Raw genomic sequence first — 22793 nt, 5'->3', positions numbered from 1 at the left:
TGTGTGTGTGCAGCAGTCCACTAAGCAAACTCCACATTCACCCTTTGTAGCAGCTCAGGAGACAACAGCACCTCTCATGGCTCATGGCTTCCAAGTCCCCACTGCCCCCTGGGCCTATTTATATCCTGCAGGGACTGGTACAAATAACAATGTAGCAACAATACTGTAATCAACCTTCAAAAAACTGTATTGTTTTCAACCCTATAAATATTTCATGTAGCCCATCAGTAAAATCATGTGTACTCACCAAAATAGTTGATTGTCTATCTGCAATACTTCTGTTCTTTCCTGGCTGCATCCAAGAGTTTTTTGTTTCCAATGAACTTCTTGTACACCTCTGTTAGACCATAAGGTGAACCCCGTTTTCGTTTTAGGTCACTCCGACGTCTCTGAACCACATGCTCTTTAGCTGATAAAAAGGTGTTAGGGTATTGCTGGGATTCGAACCTGGTTCGTTGGTGTGATAATCCAGCAAACCCCCACTAGGCCACCAGGGGGATGACTCAAATGCAGAGGCGTGAGGCGGAAGTAGAAAAAGAATCAAAAGGTTTATTTAAACTATATACACTATATACAGGGCAAAACAAAAGACAAAAAAAAAAAACCAAAGAGTATAATCCAAAAGAAAAGCAAAGTGCAAAAATTCAAAAGCTAAGAAGATCAAAAAACACAGTACAAAGGAAACTGGAGATAAACATAACAGCACAAAGACTCCGTGACAAGAGGACTGAACTCAGGGGTATAAATAGACAAACTAATTAAGGACACAGGTGAAGATAATTAGGCAATTAACACAAACTCAAAACACAGGAACAGTGGCGGCCTCTAGAGGCCAAAATGAACACGACATGAAAAGGAAATAACAGCGGCCTCTAGAGGCCAAAACAGTCCTAGTCCTAACAGGACCCCCCCCCAGGAGCGTCTCCTGACGTTCCCAGGGCGATCCGGATGGGCCGAATGGAAGTCCCGACATAGTTCTTTATCAAGGACATCCCGAGCAGGAACCCAGCAGCGCTCCTCAGGACCATAGCCCTCCCAGTCCACCAGATATTGCAACCCGCTGCGGACCCGGCGGGAGTCAAGCAGGCGATTCACAGTGAACACAGTCTGCCCCTGGAAGATGCGGGGGGGTGGGGGGTTCCTAGGGGCAGGGGCATACGTAGACATCAGTACGGGCCGTAACAGGGAAACATGGAAAGTGGGGTTGATCCTCAGAGTCCGGGGCAACTGGAGCCGGTAGGAGACAGGGTTCACCCTGCGCACCACCTTGAAGGGGCCAATGTAGCGAGGAGCAAGCTTGCGGTTCTCCACCCACAGTGGAAGGTCCTTAGTGGACAGCCAAACACGCTGCCCAGGGCGGAAAGCGTGTGCAGGTCTTCTATGGCGGTTGGCCTGAGTCTGGTTGGTTCTGGAGGTCTGTATGAGGGTCTTCCTGACCTTGCTCCAGGTCTTGCGACACCGTCTCACATATTGGTTGACCGAGGGCACCCCCGCGTCCTCCTCCTGGTCCGGGAACAGAGGTGGCTGGAACCCGAATTGGCACTGGAATGGCGACAGCTTGGTGGCCGATGACTGCAGGGTGTTGTGGGCGTACTCCGCCCATGGCAGCCAGGTGCTCCACGATGTCGGGTTATCCATAGCCAGGCCTCGCAGGGTGGTTTCCAGGTCCTGGTTGAGCCTCTCCGTCTGACCATTGGACTGTGGGTGAAACCCAGAGGAGAGGCTGGCAGTGGCTCCGATGACCTTGCAGAACCCGTGCCACACTCGGGAGGAGAACTGGGGCCCTCGGTCTGAGACGATGTCCTGTGGAAGACCAAAGACTCGGAAGACATGATTAAACAAAAGTTTCGCAGTTTCAAGAGCAGAGGGGAGTTTGCACAGTGGTATGAAGCGGCAGGCCTTGGAGAATCTGTCAACTAAGACCAAAATGACCATGTTACCTTGTGACTCAGGGAGACCCGTGATAAAGTCGACTGCCACGTGGGACCAGGGACGCCGGGGAATGGTCAGAGGATGCAGGAGACCCTGGGGACGCTGTCGTGGGTTCTTGGTTCTGGTGCAAACCTCACAGGACAGGACAAATGACCTTACTTCCTTCTCCATGTTAGGCCACCAGAAGCGTCTTTTCAGGAAGTCCAGGGTCCTCCGAGCTCCCGGGTGGGCGGTGAGAGGGGAAGAGTGACCCCACTGGAGAACCTTGGCCCGGGCTTGATGTGGGACGTACAAGAGGCCTGGTGGCCCCGTCCCAGGACCGGGGTCCTGGCGTTGGGCTCGTCGGACAGCCTCCTCAATACCCCAGCGGACAGGGGCCACAATCCGGGACACAGGGATAATAGGCCCGACTTCATTCTCCCTGTTAGTGGCAGAGAACAGTCTGGACAGTGCGTCAGGTTTGGTGTTCTTGGAGCCGGGGCGGTATGAGAGGGTGAAGTCAAACCGACTGAAAAACAGGGCCCACCTAGCCTGTCGAGGGTTCAGTCTCTTGGCTTGCTGGAGGTACTCCAGGTTCTTGTGGTCAGTCCAAACCAGGAATGGATGTTGTGCTCCCTCCAGCCAGTGCCTCCACTCCTCAAGGGCCAGTTTGACCGCTAGCAGTTCTCGATCCCCCACATCGTACCGGGACTCAGCAGGACTCAGGCGGTGGGAGAAGTAAGCGCAGGGGTGCAGCTTTCCTTCCGAACGTTGAGAGAGCACCGCGCCGACACCACTGTCCGAGGCGTCCACCTCCACGATGAATGGTTGGGAGGTGTCCGGGAGAACCAGAATGGGTGCCGTGCAGAAGCGGTCCTTGAGGTCTTTGAACGCCTTTTCTGCCTGAGGAGACCAGCCATAAGATCCACCTGTCCCTTTGGTGAGGTCTGACATGGGTGCTGCCACAGAACTGAAGTTCCTGATGAACTTGCGGTAGAAGTTAGCGAATCCTAAGAACCGCTGAACCTCCTTAACGGACTTGGGAGTAGGCCAATCCCGGACGGCCAGGGTCTTGGCAGGGTCCATTTGGAGTTGGCCTGTCCGTACAATAAATCCCAGAAAGGAGACCTCGGGAACATGAAATTCGCATTTCTGGGCCTTGGCGAACAGATTGTTCTGTAGCAGCCTCTGGAGAACCTGGCGGACATGGTGGCGGTGCTCCTGCACGGTCTTGGAAAAGATAAGGATGTCGTCGAGGTAGACAAAAACGTATAGGTTAATCATGTCCCTTAAGACGTCGTTGATTAGGGCCTGAAAAACAGCTGGTGCGTTGGTGAGTCCGAAGGGCATCACCTGGTATTCGTAGTGCCCAGACGGGGTGTTAAAGGCAGTCTTCCACTCGTCTCCCTGTCGGATACGGATGAGGTGGTATGCGTTCCGTAGGTCCAACTTGGTGAAGACGGTGGCGCCTTGGAGCAGGTCGAAAGCTGTGGACATCAGCGGAAGGGGATATCGGTTGCGCACAGTGATCTTATTCAGGCCCCTGTAATCAATACATGGTCGGAGCCCCCCATCCTTCTTGCCGACAAAGAAGAAGCCGGCTCCAGCAGGTGAAGTGGAGGGTCGAATAAACCCAGAGACCAGGGCATCTTTGAGGTATTCCTCCATGGCCTTGCGTTCTGGCTGAGAGAGTGAAAACAGTCTGCCACGAGGAGGGGTAGTCCCAGGGAGCAAGTCGATGGCACAGTCGTAGGCCCGGTGCGGAGGAAGAACGGCGGCCCTGCTCTTGCTGAATACCTCCTTGAGATCCCAGTACTCTGTGGGAACTTGAGATAACTCGGTGAGATCAGGGGGCTCGGCAGGAGACACAGGAGAGCTAGAGAGCAGACAAGAGGCATGGCATGCAGGGCCCCATTCCACAACCTGGCTTGTTACCCAGTCTATGCGAGGGTTGTGGTGAGTAAGCCAAGGAAGGCCTAGAATAACTGGGAACTCAGGTGAAGGAATCAGGTGCAGGGATATTTCTTCCTTGTGACCTTGAGACTGGAGGAAAACTGGAGAAGTAACTTGGGTGACTCTTCCATCACCTAACGCTTGGCCATCGAGGGCAGACACAGACAGTGGGACTTCAAGAGGTGCAGTCGGAATATTGATGCTTTGGGCGAAGTGAATATCCATAAAGTTCCCAGCCGCCCCTGAGTCTATCAAAGCTTGACAAGAGTGGACAGACTCACCCCAGGAGATGGAGACCGGGATGTAGATTCCTTGGCCAGGGAGTCCGGGAGAGAGGGTAGGCCCCGTCACAACCCTCCCTCGGCTGGACGGGGCGGTCCTTTTCCCAAGAGTTCGGGACATGATGCTCGGAAGTGACCAGGCTTGCCACAGTAGATGCAGCACTTGTCCCTCCTTCTGCGCTCCCTCTCAGATGCGGAGAGGCGAGTACAACCCACTTGCATGGGTTCTGGACAGTCACTGAAGGAGGTAGACGGTCTCCAGGTAGAGGTAGGGAGGCTGGGGGGGCTCAAGGTTTGGTGGCGTTCTCTCATCCTGTTGTCCAGACGAATAGCATGTGAGATGAGGGTTTTGAGGTCACTTGGGCATCCAATAGAGGCCAGACCGTCCTTGATGGGGTCAGACAGACCATGGTGGAAGGCTGACACCAGGGCAGTCTCGTTCCATCCACTTACTGCTGCGAGTGTTCGGAACGAGATGGCGTAATCTGCGACGCTTCCTCCTTGCCGGATGGACATGAGCTTTCGGGCTGCGTCGGTACTGATGTCTGCCTGATCGAAGACCCGAAGCATCTCTTCAGAAAACAGCTGGAAATCAAAGCACTCAGGTCCCTGTCTTTGCCAGATAGCAGTAGCCCAGACTCGCGCCTTACCAGCTAATAAGGTGATCACAAAGGCAATCTTGCGGCGATCCGTAGTGTAGGTGGTAGGCTGAAGCTCAAAGGTGAGTTGACACTGGGTAAGGAACTCTCGGCACTCACTGTGCTTGCCGTCATACCTCTGTGGTGCAGGAAGGCTGGGTTCGCGAGGTGAAGAAGGCAGCATTGCAGGAGGCACTGGAGCAGGAGTGGGAGCTGGATCAGGAGCAGGAACTGGATCAGGAGCAGGAGATGCAGGCAGAGATGTCAGCTGTGCCAGGGTTTTCCCAATTTGCTGAAGCAGTTCCTCGTGGCGAGCGAGGGCCTCACGTTGGCTGGTGAGCGTACGTCCATGAGCGTCCATGGTCGCTCCGAAGCGTGTCAAAGCTGCCATAATTCCCTGAAGGTTGGCCGGGTAGACAGTTGAAGCAGCCTCTGCTGAGTCGGTCATGACGGAGTCTTTCTGTTAGGGTATTGCTGGGATTCGAACCTGGTTCGTTGGTGTGATAATCCAGCAAACCCCCACTAGGCCACCAGGGGGATGACTCAAATGCAGAGGCGTGAGGCGGAAGTAGAAAAAGAATCAAAAGGTTTATTTAAACTATATACACTATATACAGGGCAAAACAAAAGACAAAAAAAAACCCAAAGAGTATAATCCAAAAGAAAAGCAAAGTGCAAAAATTCAAAAGCTAAGAAGATCAAAAAACACAGTACAAAGGAAACTGGAGATAAACATAACAGCACAAAGACTCCGTGACAAGAGGACTGAACTCAGGGGTATAAATAGACAAACTAATTAAGGACACAGGTGAAGATAATTAGGCAATTAACACAAACTCAAAACACAGGAACAGTGGCGGCCTCTAGAGGCCAAAATGAACACGACATGAAAAGGAAATAACAGCGGCCTCTAGAGGCCAAAACAGTCCTAGTCCTAACAAAAGGACCAAGTTATGTTACACTTATAGCAAACTTTCCGCGTCACAGAATCGCACTCGTTTTTTAAATCGAGACATTTTCTGAAGGACTATTTTCCTCAGAGCTGAATGCGATTTTGACGTCACGAGACACCACGTGACCGCACTAAACCAATTGCGTAGCCGATTTACGACAACAAACTGGAAAAATGACAGCCTGCCTGGTGTTGTCAAATGTAACCAACATAAAGGAATCTCCCAAAATATCCTTCTAAAGTGGGCCAAATTGATTCTAAATAGTGCTTTATTTATAGCATGAAGAACATTGATGCAAGTGACCTTTCATGTTGTCATTTTGATCAATAAATGGAAATAATTCTAATTATCAATGATAAGGAACATTCAGGTATTCATTTGTTCATTTATTCACTCACAACTATATACAACACATAAAAACAATCATAAGTATACATTGACTGGCATAAACTTATATACATATATAAATAAACATCATAATAAAATGAATGATAATGATATCAATGTAATAGAATAGAGGTAAAAACCACATGACATGCTATTCCTCACTGTCAGTGTCAGGGCAGTTATCATCTTCTTTCTCTTCTGTTTCCTTTGTGTTCGAACAGCTGGAACACCTGCACAAGTCTGTACAACAGAGTCCTGCAGAGACACGGGAGCATCTGTTTGTCTCACAGGCACTCCCTCTGCAACCACAGTGTATCACATGCAGAACAGTGTCAGGGGCTGGATTTCTTGACATCCATGTCACTTGTAGATTTCCATCTTCCAGATGCCAACCATATCCAGCAGGAGATGGAGCGCCAATGTTTTGTTTCACACATGACCTCATGATTGCAGCCTGATAATTTGCCCTTTTGCAGTGCTGGTGGAGGGCATCACTTGTTGGGGGGATAGATAATTCTGGCAAGGCTGATGATGCCGTACAGAAAGCCTTGTACCTAGCCTCATTGATATTTTCTGCAGCTGGCTGATCGTACAGATGGCATACATATTTGCAAAGTAATGCAAATGTTGAGTAGTCTAAGTTAAAGTCAGTCCCCAGATTTTTGAAAGCCTTCAGGTAGACATCTTTCTCACATGCCACAGCAAATGTCTTCCTTTTGCCTTTGCCATAAAAGGCACTTGTGGAGTCACAACCAGTGAATGTATGTATCCCAATCAAGGCTGAACACACACTGGCTCCGAGAGCTGATGACACCTTGGTAATGTCAATGATGCGTGTCCTGTTGCCCGTCCCTGTGAAAAAGTATAAATTAGAAATTAGACAAATGCAAGGAGATTGTGTGCAGTCAGTAGCAGTGTTGATAGTCATTCAACTACTCTGTGTGTGTGTGCTGGGGGATGGGATGCATTTGCATAGACTACCTACTGTGTAGTGCGGGATGAGGGTGAGATGCCTTTTAGCTTACCTGCGGTTAAAGTCTGTGTCTTTGACAAAGCTTCTTTTTGTCGTCTGCCAGCCTTGACGACATATTTGCAGGTTTTCTTGCATATTATACAGATGGCAGGAAGGACGGGGCCAGAGCTCGAGATGGGCAGGCTTGATCTGGAACGAAGTTTCCTTGTCGGAGTCGTGCCAGTCACTGTTGCAGGAATAGCCTCGCTGGTCTGGGGGTCTTGTTTATCATCTCCCCGCTCTTTCTCTCGCACAAGACGCCTTTTTGCTCTTTCAATTTCGCGCTTGTCAATGAACCTCCGGTAACATGTGGGATGGAAAGCCGCGTCTTCGGGAATTTTATCAAAATCCAAGTCAAGACAGTGTTTGTAATGTTCGGATACGTGTCTGCACTCACCCTCAACTCCAGCCACTGCCGAAGGCTGTTTTGGTAAGTATTCCACCGTATGCTGGTGAAATTCTGTGTTTTTTCATGCTTCACAGAAGATATGTGCATATAACAAGTCTTACGTGTCGAAGATTTAGTTTTTTCAACAGTTTCGGCCAAGTTTTCTTCTTCTTCGGTACTGCTGGATGATAGTACTGCTACTCCGGTGGCTGCCATGCTGCTTCTGTTTACCTAGCACAGCTGGTAGCTACCCGATTCGTCCAGTCTGATGACGTTTCAACCGTGGCACGTCTCGCGAGCCAAAGTGTTATTACGTCTGCCGAATATGTACATATGCCTTGGAGATACTAGTTCTTCATTAAATGTTGCGATTTAAGAAATGAGCGTGATTCTGTGATGCGAACTGTTTTGTTGTAATCTTACCACAACTCTTCTTTTTTATGAACTGAAGCGTGTGCGGTTCGGAGAGGTCGGAGCAGGATCCCTTTTCGGAAGGACTTTTCAAGGCTCACCTTACGGCCTATGCGCAGGGATAAGTGAAATTGACACACACTTGCAGCTCAGCCTTGACACTGTCCACATCCAGATGATTCCTCTCGTTTCTCCATGCAGTTGTCATCATTGAAAATACACGTTCTGTGTGTGCATTGCTGCATGTGATGGAGAAAATATAGGCGCTGACCTTCCTGAGATTCACAAGTGGTACATCTGCTTTGGAAAACAGTTTCAAATATCGTTCCTCACTGTGGCAACCTTCCATTTCTGGTGAACTGAAGGAACCTTCCACCATGGCATATTCCTCATACAGTCCATCCATATCAATGTCCAGATTGCAGGCCTGGACAGCAGCACTGTAGTCTTCAAATGGCACAGCAGTTGTAAGGCCAAGCTTGGCCACTTTGCTATGAAAGCTTGTGTCAGAGAAGTCATATCTTTCAGTGATGTATTTCTTTGCTCTTTCATAAAAAAGAGAAAATCTGCTTCACATTTTTTTGACTGGCAAGGGGGCAGCTGCTTCAGTTTGCTGTTAACAGTAAACCCAAAGAACCTGTCCTTCATCCTTATTTCTAGCTTTTGTTTTAGTTCAGTCATTACCTTAAACACAGATGTAATGCTGAAGGATTTTGCCTCAAGTGCTTTAATCATGTTGGAGAACACCTTCAGAACATGACTGAGAAACAGAAAATATGTCTCTGATACCTCATTTCTTTCCTCTTCAAAACATCTCGACACAATTCTGGCACATTCCCTCTCACCCACACTCTGGAAGTAGCTGGTCAGGCCCTTCCAATATTTCAGGATTCTGTCAATGGATGGCAGCAGGGACAACCACCTGGTGACAACATGCTGCAGCAGGTTGCATTCCTCCACTTCCACAAACTCACAGAATTCCTTCAATTGCGCTGTTCTGCTTGCTGATATGCTGAAATGGCTGTACAGTGGTGCTTGAAAGTTTGTGAACCCTTTAGAATTTTCTATATTTCTGTATAAATATGACCTAAAACATCATCAGATTTTCACACAAGTCCTAAAAGTAGATAAAAAGAACCCAGTTAAACAAATGAGACAAAAATATTATACTTGGTCATTTATTTATTGAGGAAAATGATCCAATATTACATATCTGTGAGTGGCAAAAGTATGTGAACCTTTGCTTTCAGTATCTGGTGTGACCCCCTTGTGCAGCAATAACTGCAACTAAACATTTCCGGTAACTGTTGATCCATCCTACACACCGGCTTGGAGGAATTTTAGCCCATTCCTCCGTACAGAATAGCTTCAAATCTGGGATGTTGGTGGGGTTCCTCACATGAACTGCTTGCTTCAGGTCCTTCCACAACATTTCGATTGGATTAAGGTCAGGACTTTGACTTGGCCATTCCAAAACATTAACTTTATTCTTCTTTAACCACTCTTTGGTAGAACGACTTGTGTGCTTAGGGTCGTTGTCTTGCTGCATGACCCACCTTCTCTTGAGATTCAGTTCATGGACAGATGTCCTGACATTTTCCTTTAGAATTTGCTGGTATAATTCAGAATTCATTGTTCCATCAATGATGGCAAGCTGTCCTGGCACAGATGCAGCAAAACAGGCCCAAACCATAGTACTACCATCACCATGTTTCACAGATGGGATAAGATTCTTATGCTGGAATGCAGTGTTTTCCGTTCTCCAAACATAACGCTTCTCATTTAAATCAAAAATTTCTGTTTTGGTCTCATCCGTCCACAAAACATTTTTCCAATAGCCTTCTGGCTTGTCCACGTGATCTTTAGCAAACTGCAGATGAGCAGCAATGTTTTTTTGGAGAGCAGTGGCTTTCTCCTTGCAACCCTTCCATGCACACCATTGTTGTTCAGTGTTCTCCTGATGGTGGACTCATGAACATTAACATTAGCCAATGTGAGAGAGGCCTTCAGTTGCTTAGAAGTTACCCTGGGGTCCTTCGTGACCTCGCTGACTATTACACGCCTTGCTCTTGGAGTGATCTTTGTTGGTCGACCACTCCTAGGGAGGGTAACAATGGTCTTGAATTTCCTGCATTTGTACACAATCTGTCTGACTGTGGATTGGTGGAGTCCAAACTCTTTAGAGATGGTTTTGTAACCTTTTCCAGCCTGATGAGCATCAACAACACTTTTTCTGAGGTCCTCAGAAATCTCCTTTGTTCGTGCCATGATACACTTCCATAAACATGTGTTGTGAAGATCAGACTTTGATAGATCCCTGTTCTTTAAATAAAACAGGGTGCCCACTCACACCTGATTGTCATCCCACTGATTGAAAACACCTGACTCTAATTTCACCTTCAAATTAACTGCTAATCCTAGAGGTTCACATACTTTTGCCACTCACAGATATGTAATATTGGATCATTTTCCTCAATTAATAAATGACCAAGTATAATATTTTCATCTCATTTGTGTAACTGGGTTCTCTTTATCTACTTTTAGGACTTGGGTGAAAATCTGATGATGTTTTAGGTCATATTTATGCAGAAATATAGAAAATTCTAAAGGGTTCACAAACTTTCAAGCACCACTGTAAACCTTCAGCACAGCATTTTCCACATCAAAATCAAGGCTGCTTGCTGCATATCTGGTTGCGTTATGCAGAATATGGGCCAAACAGTTTGCAGGTCTTTTTGGCTCAGTTTCAACTTCTGATACACACTGTTATGTTTGCCCTAATTGACACTGGCATTGTCTGCTGCATATGCAGACATGTTCTTCACTTCTAAGCCAGATATCTCAAGTTTTGCCAGCAGCTGGTTTGTTATGGCCTCGGACGTTTTGTTGCTGTCACTATAGAAATCCAACAGGACATGTTGGATGCCTTCATCAAAGCGAAAATACCTTACCACAATGGGAAAACACTTGGTCGTTCCTTTATTTGAGGCGTCAGTTGCAGGGCTGCGTTAACCCTTGCCGAGGCCCTGGGCAGACACACCCCCGAGGCCCCACCCCCGCCTGTTGTCAACTGCGCTCAGCAAATTCACCCCCTCAGACATGCCTGTCTAACTAGACACAGAAACTTAAATAATGACAGTGGCACAATTAGAAATACTATTGAACGATAAAACTTTATATCCATCAACACCTATTTAATCGAGAAAAAGCAATGGTGAAATAGGCAATTGCATGGTGAAAAAATCCATCAGACATCACGGTTAACAAGTCTGGTTAACTAAAGTTTAGCCTCAAGAAGCCTTTGAATGAGTGAGTCAATGAACAACATGTCAAGAACATAACCTAGGCCTACAGCAGTTTCTTTAGTATTCAGAATAAGAACATTCATTTGGTATATAACCGTTTGTTTTCATTTTGGAATCCAGGTGACTTTTAACTTGTGAAAACAAAGCGCGATAACAAAGAAAGAAAAATATCTTGCTTCTCAGAAATAAATCTCAAAATGTTAGGCTATGTGAAACATTTCATCCTTTCACACACATAATGTCCCAAACAGCAGTGGCATACAGCTTTGCGCATTCAGTTTGACAGCCATGGGTTAACTTACAAGGGCACTTTCCTACTTTTCTGGAAAGCGAAGTCATTAATTAAATCATTGAACTCAAGCTGGCGTAGCGTGTGAAGACATGGTGGACAGTGATCATATTGACAATGACGGATGAATGCGACAGGACAAGGTGGGCTTCCTTATGGGTGGCGAAATGCATCAAACATGTTATCAATATGATCAAAACTTCTGAAAATATTGTTTCATATTTTCCGATCTCGCTACCTCCGAGGCCCCCTAGTGGCCGAGGCCCTGGGCAGCTGCCCATGAAGCCCATTAGGATAACGCGTCCTTGGTCGGTTGCCACAGAGAAGGGTAGGTTGTTTTCTTTTATGTAGTCAGTATGTAACTGTACAGAATAGGGCCCGAGGACGTTCTCGCACAATGCCTTGGCTTTTGATCGGCCACAAGTGATCCCTTTTGCTGTGGGCGAGTCACTGAAAATCTCCCGGTCCACTTTCACGCCGCAGTCTTCACTTCTGTACGACTGGTGATGCTTTACAGCATGGTAAACCTTATACAGCTCAGCAGCAGTTATTTTATCATCCAAGGGCGACGAAGCTTCACGAAAAAATGTCCTCATTGAGGAGGCACCTGCTGCACGTCTATTGCTTTTATGTTTCTGCGTATCCGCAGGCCGTTCAATGACCGCTTTCCCCTTGCTGCTTACATCAACATCACATCGACAAAGTTTGCAGAAGCCATGGAATGAGTCTCGACTGCTTTTTGACATAAACTCATGCTCTTTCGTCCATTCTGAATTGAATGTGACGGCATGGTGGTGTAGTGGTTAGTGCTGTCGCCTCACAGCAAGAAGGTCCGGGTTTGAGCCTGGTGGCCAGCGAGGGCCTTTCTGTGCGGAGTTTGCATGTTCTCCCCGTGTCCGCGTGGGTTTCCTCCGGGTGCTCCGGTTTCCCCCACAGTCCAAAGACATGCAGGTTAGGTTAACTGGTGACTCTAAATTGACCGTAGGTGTGAATGTGAGTGTGAATGGTTGTCTGTGTCTATCTGTCAGCCCTGTGATGACCTGGTGACTTGTCCAGGGTGTACCCCGCCTTTCGCCCCTAGTCAGCTGGGATAGGCTCCAGCTTGCCCGCGACCCTGTAGAACAGGATAAAGCAGCTACAGATAATAAGATGAGATGAATTGAACGTTTTGGCATGATGCTAACTTTCTGTCAATGAAGCCGGCATACATATGACGTAGTAGCACATGGAGCCTTGTTTATGTTTTTAACCAATCATATAGCAGATATTTATCTGACACCGCTCTTAGCCAATCATTTGTTAGAGAGCAATTCCAGCGTTATGGACGTGACACTTGAACTCAAAATGGCAACAAATGACCCAGTGCATGTTTTATTGTCTCCCAGTATTTAAACAGGTGTTGCATATTTTGAGGCTGTACCATACTGGAGAAGTGATAGAGCAAGAAGAATTCCCATAGTACATCTAGGGCATGCCAGAAAATGCCAATAAAAGATGCGTTATGGATGTGACAGAAAAAGCATCACTTTTCTTGGGTGACTGTACATTTTTATCAAACTCTGTGAAATTGTAAACCTAATGTCGAAATGGAGATATCCATTTGATAGAGGGGTCCAAGGTGAATATTAAAAAATCTTTGTTTAAAATATTTTGTATTTCATGCAGAGTTTCGGAAGGAAAAGTCAGCGTTATGGATGTGACGAAATTCCGTTATGGATGTGACGCGTCTGAAATGGACATGGCATATGTTTAGAAAATCAGCAATTTAACCACCATAACCCTTTGAAAAACTCTCTAAATATCAGCTAAAACTATCAAAGTTCTTAAATAATATTTAGGATGGCTATTGTTTTGCTGTTTTGTGGATTTTAGCATACATTTCTGTGGCTTGTGGCAATAATATAGAATTGTACATGATCAAAGTTGATTTTAGCTTGGGTTTTACATTATAAGAAAGAAAGACTGACATATTAAGGTGAAGGGAACAATTCTTGTGACAAATTGGTTCAACTTATTCACATCTGTAAAATACAGGCTTAGGTGATATCTCTGGGAGTGGTTTTGATGTATTACATGTTGCTTTATTTTTGCATGGTGAGGTTGACATTTACATGGAATTGCCCTAGACCAGATACGTTACGTTGTATTGTGTCCCAGCAAAGATTTTAGAACTCCGCTCTTCAAGCCGAGTGCCTCAAAATGGAGGATAAACACGCGTCCGGCTTGATGCTGCGCTGGATGCCGGACAGGGCATTCAAAAGCCAGACTGTCCAGACACCCTGTTCCTTACATATCTTTATAGCGCTCCTCTTCACTGTTATTGGGTTTTTTTTTCCAGTTCAGTCTCTGATCGTTTTTTTAACTCATGAATGGCTCTTTTAAAACTATAATTAATTTTACTGACATGTCGCCCAAGCAATCTGTCCCGTCCCATTCCATGGCAGTGCCTGAGGAAATGAGTGGTGAAGACGCTAATCTGAAGACGAATTTTCATCATCATCACCCGGACGAGGGAAAGTTTATCATTTGAAGGAAGCGTCTGAGGGAACATGGGAGTATTTTCGGTATAAAACTTTTTTTTTTCCTGAGGAAAACATAATGGACGCTTATTCAGAAAAAAAACCCCGTTGCAGTTTTGAGAGAAGCTCTGCCTCACGCGCCGTGTTTCTGTTTCCCAGCTGAAGCGCAGGCGCACCCTCTGACGGATTAGCCAACAAGCTAGCTCCAGTTTTTCCCACACAAAACTCGCCTTTCTCAGAGAAATACAGCTTCGTTTTAGAAATAAACCTGTTCTGGAGAGTGGGTAACCACTCTCCTTCAGAATCGTCCTGAAGTGTTGTTATTTATTTATTTTTACTAAACAACACTTAAATTACCAGTTTTTTGTGTACAGACTACTATATATGTGGATTTATTTCAGGACTGCTGAAAATTTAACCGGTGAAGTTTCCTCAAGATATACTAGTGCATCTCAAAAAATTAGAATATTGTGAAAAAGTTCAATATTTTCCATCAGTTATTTAAGAAAGTGAAAATGTTATATATTATAGACTTAAACTATATATTATACACACAAACTAAAATGTTTCAAGCATTTTTCTATTTTAATTTTAATCAGTATGGCATACAGTACAAAAACATAAAAAAAAACCCATCTCAAAATTTGGCACTTTGTATAACTTGCAATGGGGTCCAAATTCAAACTAAATCTTCTGTTAAATATCTAGGGGCTGAAATTGACCAGTGTCTTACTGGTCATCTAATGGCTGCAAATTGGATCAAAAAAGGTACATCTAGACTAAAATTTTGTTCAGGCAAAGCAAATTTCTCATTGGGTCTATGAAAAAACTCGGCTTTGGCTTTGATTCAGTGTCACTTCGATTACTCTTGTTGGTGATGGTATAAAAGTCTCACTTCTAGAGACAAATTCAAATTTTGCAAAGCAAAATTATAAGATTTGTTCTTGGCCTCTCTCCTCGTTCTCATATTGCTGCTTCAGAATTTAGACAGATAAATTGGCTTCCAGTTGAAAAAAGGGTAGATCAAATTATACTCTCACACACTCACAAAATTGTTTTGGACAATGCTGCTAGCTATATGCACAAGGGCTTTACTCTGGTAAACCAGCATCACCATTACCAGACAAGGAGAAGTGCATCAAATTTTGCTATAAACAGAGTAAATTCAAATGGTAAAGTTTCTTTTGGTCATGTTGCAAAAACTCTTTGGAATGCACTTTCTACCTCCTTGACCCAAATTATTGATTCAAAATTGTTCAAATTTAAGGTCAAGGAGTACTTTTTACAGGAAATTGAAAATAGCGAAAATTGTGTCTTCATTTTTTGTTAATCTTTTCATTTTTCCAGGTCTTCTTGCCCGAATTTCTCTTCCCCTTGGCATTTGGTACCTTTCATTTTCTACCCTTTTTCATTTTATCCTTGTTTACAAGAGTTTATTTACACTCACTTTGTATTTAATTTTATTTGTGATATTTGTCAGTTTATATGTGATATCTCTTTTAGTCCATTGTATTTAATTTATCCTTAACAATGCTAGACATGTGATGATATATTCTAATCTGTGTTGCGCAATCTTATGCTAACTTGCTTATTTGTTTTTTATGCGCATTTATTTTTTTAACTTTTTAGTTGTAATTATATTCAGTTTATATGCTTATGTTCTTAATGTTTTATTTCTGACTTTCCTGTTTGTTCCTGTTTTCCATCCAAGATGGCGCCGCAAATAGCTGCCACGGGGCTTTGCTCTCTCGTACTTTTTTCTGTCTGTACTATGAAAGCTAAGTCGAACCAGAGTCAAATTCCTCGTGTGTGTAACATACCTGGCAATAAAGTGCTTCTGATTCTGATTGTTCATATTTTTTCTACTGTTTGACACACCTTAAATGTATTTTTAATTTTTAAATAATATTGATTGAGTTATGTCATCTTATAATTTTTGCAACTTTTATATACAACCCCGATTCCAAAAAAGTTGGGACAAAGTACAAATTGTAAATAAAAACAGAATGCAATGATGTGGAAGTTTCAAAATTCCATATTTTATTCAGAATAGAACATAGATGACATATCAAATGTTTAAACTGAGAAAATGTATCATTTAAAGAGAAAAATTAGGTGATTTTTAAATTTCATGACAACAACACATCTCAAAAAAGTTGGGACAAGGCCATGTTTACCACTGTGAGACATCCCCTTTTCTCTTTACAACAGTCTGTAAACGTCTGGGGACTGAGGAGACAAGTTGCTCAAGTTTAGGGATAGGAATGTTAACCCATTCTTGTCTAATGTAGGATTCTAGTTGCTCAACTGTCTTAGGTCTTTTTTGTCGTATCTTCTGTTTTATGATGCACCAAATGTTTTCTATGGGTGAAAGATCTGGACTGCAGGCTGGCCAGTTCAGTATCTGGACCCTTCTTCTACGCAGCCATGATGCTGTAATTGATGCAGTATGTGGTTTGGCATTGTCATGTTGGGAAATGCAAGGTCTTCCCTGAAAGAGACGTCGTCTGGATGGGAGCATATGCTGCTCTATAACCTAGATATACCTTTCAGCATTGATGGTGTCTTTCCAGATGTGTAAGCTGCCCATACCACACGCACTAATGCAACCCCATACCATCAGAGATGCAGGCTTCTGAACTGAGCGCTGATAACAACTTGGGTCGTCCTTCTCCTTTTTAGTCCGAATGACACGGCGTCCCTGATTTCCATAAAGAACTTCAAATTTTGATTCGTCTGACCACAGAACAGTTTTCCACTTTGCCACAGTCCATTTTAAATGAGCCTTGGCCCAGAGAAGACGTCTGCGCTTCTGGATCGTGTTTAGATACGGCTGCTTCTTTGAGCTATAGAGTTTTAGCTGGCAACGGCGGATGGCACGGTGAATTGTGTTCACAGATAATGTTCTCTGGAAATATTCCTGAGCCCATTTTGTGATTTCCAATACAGAAGCATGCCTGTATGTGATGCAGTGCCGTCTAAGGGCCCGAAGATCACGGGCACCCAGTATGGTTTTCCGGCCTTGACCCTTACGCACAGAGATTCTTCCAGATTCTCTGAATCTTTTGATGATATTATGCACTGTAGATGATGATATGTTCAAACTCTTTGCAATTTTACACTGTCGAACTCCTTTCTGATATTGCTCCACTATTTGTTGGAGCAGAATTAGGGGGATTGGTGATCCTCTTCCCATCTTTACTTCTGAGAGCCGCTGCCACTCCAAGATGCTCTTTTTATACCCAGTCATGTTAATGACTTATTGCCAATTGACCTAATGAGTTGCAATTTGGTCCTCCAGCTGTTCCTTTTTTGTACCTTTAACTTTTCCAGCCTCTTATTGTCCCTGTCCCAACTTTTTTGAGATGTGTTGCTGCCATGAAATTTCAAATGAGCCAATATTTGGCATGACATTTCAAAATGTCTCACGTTCGACATTTGATATGTTGTCTATGTTCTATTGTGAATACAATATCAGCTTTTGAGATTTGTAAATTATTGCATTCCGTTTTTATTTACAATTTGTACTTTGTCCCAACTTTTTTGGAATCGGGGTTGTATTCATTATACTCAGTTTAATCAGTTATTATAATATTTTGATGATTCTGTGATTTTAAATATTATTTTAATTTTGTCGTCGACAAATCACATCTAGTGACTATAACAATATATAGGACTGCAATGGAAATACCATAAGAGACTGTTTTCTCTTTATTGCGTTTTTATCCTGCAACTATATTTTAAAATATCAATTACATTCTATTAATTTTCATTTGTATTTTTGTTGTTTTTATGCTTTATGCACTTTGTTGCAAATAAACTCAATTATTTCAGCTTATTTTTCTGTTTTGTATAGTTTGACTATCTATCTATCTATCTATCTATCTATCTATCTATCTATCTATCTATCTATCTATCTATCTATCTATCTATCTACCAACACAAAGGCTATCCTTCCTTTCTGTTTAGGACAGTTGTTGAAACAGGAATATTTCTCATGTTATTTGCCATTTTCACTTCATTCTCACAGTCAGGTCTTCACAGCATTTATTGGTCACAAGCTGCATGAATATTGTGACAGTGAATTATGTGACAAATGAATACTGTTCAGACCTGACTGTAAGAGAAAGATAAACTGAAATAATTTCCGTAAAAATAATTATAGTAGTGGGAAAAAAGTCAGGAGAAACTTGTCTTGGGGCCAGTTTGATCAGATATGACCGTTTACAGTTTTTCTCAATTGGTTTGGCTCATTTCTTGAAACTGAGATGACATTCCTATAACTATAAGGTCATTTTGCGAAACAGTGATACAGCTCTGCACAACCCTTCAGATAACCAGCAAAATGTCATATCTCTCCCAAAACCATTCATTCACGCTTCAAAAGGAAATCCCTTTCCCATGTAAATAGTCAGTACCATAAAAATGGCATAGATCCTTCTCAATTGCTTGGCCTCATTTTTGTTCATTAAGTGCTTCTGTCTAAATGACCTGGATGGCTCAACACAATTACATGGATCATCTGCAAATGCTCATATCTCTCCCAAAACAGTTTATCCATGTGTCAAAACTAAATATCCTTCTCAAATAAATAGTCAATACCCCCAAAATGCATTGTCCCTTTGGCATCGTGTAAGCACTGCAAGTCAAAATGCTTAGACAGTTTGTCAGAGGTCTAGCTAAAGGAATACTATTATATATAAAACTGGAGAAATAGGGTTTTACAGTGACAGCAGCCTCCAAAGTTTGACACCACACACAGTGCACTCATTTCACCAAAGAAATTGTTTATTCACACAATTTTCACACAAACAAAATTGCATGCATTACTGCATTACGAACAGAGAGTATAGGTATACAGTAAAAGGAAAATATGCATTTACCTCCTGCATGTGATGTCATGCGTCTATAGGCTATATCACAAAATATAAACATGAACCAAAAAAGGAATTGAAAAAAGCAAGTTCCACAAGTTTAACACTTGGATTAGTCGCTGTTGCTGTCTTCCCCCACCCTCTCCTGGTAGCCTTCCTCATCCTCCAGGCCATCCATCCGCTGCTCTCTGTTTGGCCACAGATTTTCATCAACATCGCACCGGATGTTCTCCCTTGCGATGCAGCGTGGAAAGAAGCGGCGTGAATGTCTTAGCCAACCCCGACACTGATCGCCTGTGATGTCATCGCAGGCAGCATCCATGGCATTGAGGAGAGACCTCTGATCCCCAATGTGGCGTTCATAAACCCTCCACCTCCAAGCAGAAAAAAATTCTTCAATGGGATTGAGGAATGGCGAGTATGGTGGTAAAAAAACATTACGCATCCTTGGATGGGTGTCGAACCACGCTCTGATGAGTGGGCCACGGTGAAAGCTGACATTGTCCCACACAATGACAAATTGTGATAGGTGGGGCGCTTCGAGTCCCCTTTCATTCTCGGGGACCAAATCCACATACAGACGATCCAGGTAGAGGAGGAGCCTCTGCGTGTTGTATGGGCCTAGGCTTGCAATATGTGTGGCCACACCATTGTCAGAAATGGCCGCACACATTGTGATATTTCCTCCTCTTTGACCCGGGACGTCTACTGTGGCCCGCTGGCCAATGATGTTACGTCCGCGCCTGCGGCACTTGGCCAGATTGAAACCTGCCTCGTCCACAAACACCAGGAGATGAGGTGTTTCTATTCCCTCCAATGCCATTATTCTCTACAAAAGAGAAACACAGGTAAAACCAAATCATGCAGATGGGTCATACACAGCAGTAATATCTTCTTCACAAAGTCAATATAACCTGCAACGGTTCCAAACCTATGCTGGCCTATGCAGAGATACTCCAGCTGGTATGTGACACAAAATGGAGAAATACTAATCACAGTTTTCTGTTACAGTTCTTAGGCAAAATTCTGTGGTCAGATACTGGATTCCAAAGGTACAGTAAAGATACGGAAAACCCCCCAAACTTTGAACCTCTGCATAGTGTATAGGTTACAATGGTGGAAAACAAATACAGTAATTGACTTACCTGCACATACTGGTACCGCAGTTCTTTTACCCTCTCTGTATTCCTGACAACATGGTCAATAATGGTGGCTCTAATTTCATCGGGGACAGTGTGATGCCTACGCACGCCTCGCCCTCTTCCCCCTACTCCACCACCACGCATACGCACCCCTCTTCCTCTTCCTCTCCTTCCTCCTCCATCTCTTCCTCTTCCCCTTCCTCCAGCTGGAAGTTGACCTTGTTGAGGTTCCTCCATATTCATTCTGCAAATAGTACTGGCACCAGGCCAAGCTCTATATATACATGTATGGCCGTAGGCACAGTCATACACAACACCTGCCAGGTAACTCCACAAACTGTTGGATTGGTCATCTGTGATGTGGGAAACTCCTCCATCGTTAGTCTAAACCTGAATTCACCTGTCACTTATTCACCTAACTGCCATGTATTTATTCCAAAAATCTTCCAAATTCTTCTGACAAAAATATATATATATATACTATATTGTATTATGTCCTTGACTAATTTTGACAATTGAGCAGACTATTCTGCATATGATGGCTTATACGATGAAATTGTTCTGACATGTTTTGGAGGGAACGACCATAACATTGAGAAGCAGCTAATTGGGATAGATTATGAACATATATTCATTTGGAAGTTGAGCTAAATGTGGGATGATTGTGTTAACTGTGGGCCACTTGTACATAACCATTTGCAAGGATGCACTAGACACCGGAGACATGTACAAAGGATTTGCAATTTGACGAAAGCAATGAGAAATGCCAATCTGTTGTGAGAAGTTGCAAGTGGGTTTGGGGATTTGTCCATGTTATTTTGAGAATGTCATCTCAGTTTCAGGAAATGAGCCAAACCAATTGAGAAAAACTGTAACACACAAACCAAATCCATGCGATGTGAGAGGTAAGATGGCGGCCAGATGGCTTCACTCTGACGAGCCTATGAGCTCTCGGTCCGGGAGAGAAGATGCAAAGCCACCCACACAGAACACTGAATGGGCTACTGAACAACACAGAGCGATCAGGATGCTCTCTCTCTCTCAGGGAGCTGATGGCACCTGGTCACGTGACCTGGGTTTTCCCCTAAAGTTTAGGAGAAAACCCAGCTCACATACTTCGGACAGTTTAATTAGTTTAAATGAAAACAGTTTAATTAGTTATGTTTCAAAATCTGCAGCTATATAAGAGCCACACATCCACACAGAGCTTCAGAGCGACACAAACCTTCAGAGCGAGTAACAGCAATTATCAGCGACTATCAGCGGTTTAATCTTCTCCTTCGTAGTAAGTCACCTTGTACTAACTGAGTGATTTGTCTCATCTCATCTCATTATCTGTAGCCACTTTATCCTGTTCTACAGGGTCGCAGGCAAGCTGGAGCTTATCCCAGCTGACTACGGGCGAAAGGCGGGGTACACCCTGGACAAGTCACCAGGTCATCACAGGGCTGACATATAGACACAGACAACCATTCACACTCACATTCACACCTACGGTCAATTTAGAGTCACCAGTTAACCTAACCTGCATGTCTTTGGACTGTGGGGGAAACCGGAGCACCCAGAGGAAACCCACGTGGACACGGGGAGAACATGCAAACTCCGCACAGAAAGGCCCTCACCGGCCACAGGGCTCGAACCCGGACCTTCTTGCTGTGAGGCGACAGCGCTAACCACTACACCACCGTGCCGCCCCCTGAGTGATTTGTATTTTTTTTAAGTTTTAATAGTTTACTAACACGATATACACTAATCTCATAACTGTGTATTCTCATTCCTTCTTCTTTACCTTCATACTGATCAGGGCTGGGTTTCCCAAAAGCCTCTTAATGCTAAGACATTCTTCACTAGGAGAGAGAGAGAGAGCATTGTGCTGCTTGCTCTACCATTTAACGATAATCTTTTTGCTGCCATGCTTTTGGGAAACCCACCTTCAGCCTTTAGGTCCTTATGTTTTACGATTCCTCCAGTCTCCATCGAGAAATGCATTTTAGTGTACTTATCCTCAGCTTTGTCTGTTTAAAACAGGAGGTTACCGTGTCGATGCTGACAATGTTCTGTCCATCATTCAGTTGGTCTCCTTGCTTTTCTCCACCACTGAAAGTCTGATTTCTCTCTCTTGCGCGCGCGCGCTCTCTCTCTCTCTCTAGGTAAAATGAACTCAAACTCCACAATGACCTCACTGTATGTGGGTGATCTGCACCCTGATGTCACCGAGATGATGTTGGTGGAGATGGTGAGCCGTGCAGGACCTATTCACTCTGTCCACATGTGCAGGGACAAGAAGACCTTCTCCTCACGCGGCTACACTTTCGTCAACTTTCTGCATCGAGCTGATGGTAAGACAGTACAAACCATACAAAAGACAGGAGAACGCTGTTCCCGACACTATTTCTGCATTTTTAATAATACCAGTTTATAGCCTGCTCAAGGATCCATGTGTGACTTATGCATGATGTTACTGCTTTCATACATGGATAAGTTAAAATCTGTGCCTCTAAAAAGCTTAATTTTTTTTGAAGTTTTTTAAATTCTCTTAGAATATATATAAAATCAGGGCTTTACATTAGCACCCGCCAAATGCGGGTAAAATTGGGCTTTGGCGGGTAATGACTTTAGTCTCACTAGCCACTTTGGCGGGTGGTTTATTTTATTTATTTATTTATTTATTTATTTTTACCAGGTTAGTCTCTTGAGATTTAAATCTCTTTTCCAAGAGAGACCTGGCCA

The 22793-nt window shown here is 44.1% G+C and overlaps 1 protein-coding gene across 1 annotated transcript; it reads right to left on the bottom strand.

Annotated features, from left to right (window-relative positions):
* Nucleotides 1-18817: 18817 nt before the first annotated feature.
* On the bottom strand, nucleotides 18818-20228 carry LOC132867819 (uncharacterized). The gene is made up of 2 exons (XM_060900800.1): nucleotides 20067-20228; nucleotides 18818-19750 (listed from the first exon to the last, which is right to left on the bottom strand). The coding sequence occupies exons 1-2, from the start codon at nucleotides 20205-20207 to the stop codon at nucleotides 19034-19036; spliced, it is 858 nt and encodes a 285-aa protein (XP_060756783.1). The 5' UTR covers nucleotides 20208-20228; the 3' UTR covers nucleotides 18818-19033.
* Nucleotides 20229-22793: the final 2565 nt, after the last annotated feature.

This window comes from Neoarius graeffei, chromosome 19 (genome assembly GCF_027579695.1).
Source record: "Neoarius graeffei isolate fNeoGra1 chromosome 19, fNeoGra1.pri, whole genome shotgun sequence".
In the NCBI taxonomy this organism is placed as follows: Eukaryota; Metazoa; Chordata; class Actinopteri; order Siluriformes; family Ariidae; genus Neoarius; species Neoarius graeffei.
The sequence above is the reverse complement of the archived record's forward strand: the minus strand, read 5'-3'. Positions and strand labels throughout refer to the sequence as shown.

What these genes read in the sequence shown, in the direction of transcription:
- LOC132867819 (XM_060900800.1), bottom strand. Translation starts at nt 20,207, where the DNA reads ATGCGTGGTGGTGGAGTAGGGGGAAGAGGGCGAGGCGTGCGTAGGCAT. An exon ending in TGCGGTACCAGTATGTGCAG is followed by an intron (nt 19,751 to 20,066) that starts GTAAGTCAATTA and finishes TCTCTTTTGTAG; the next exon opens with AGAATAATGGCATTGGAGGG.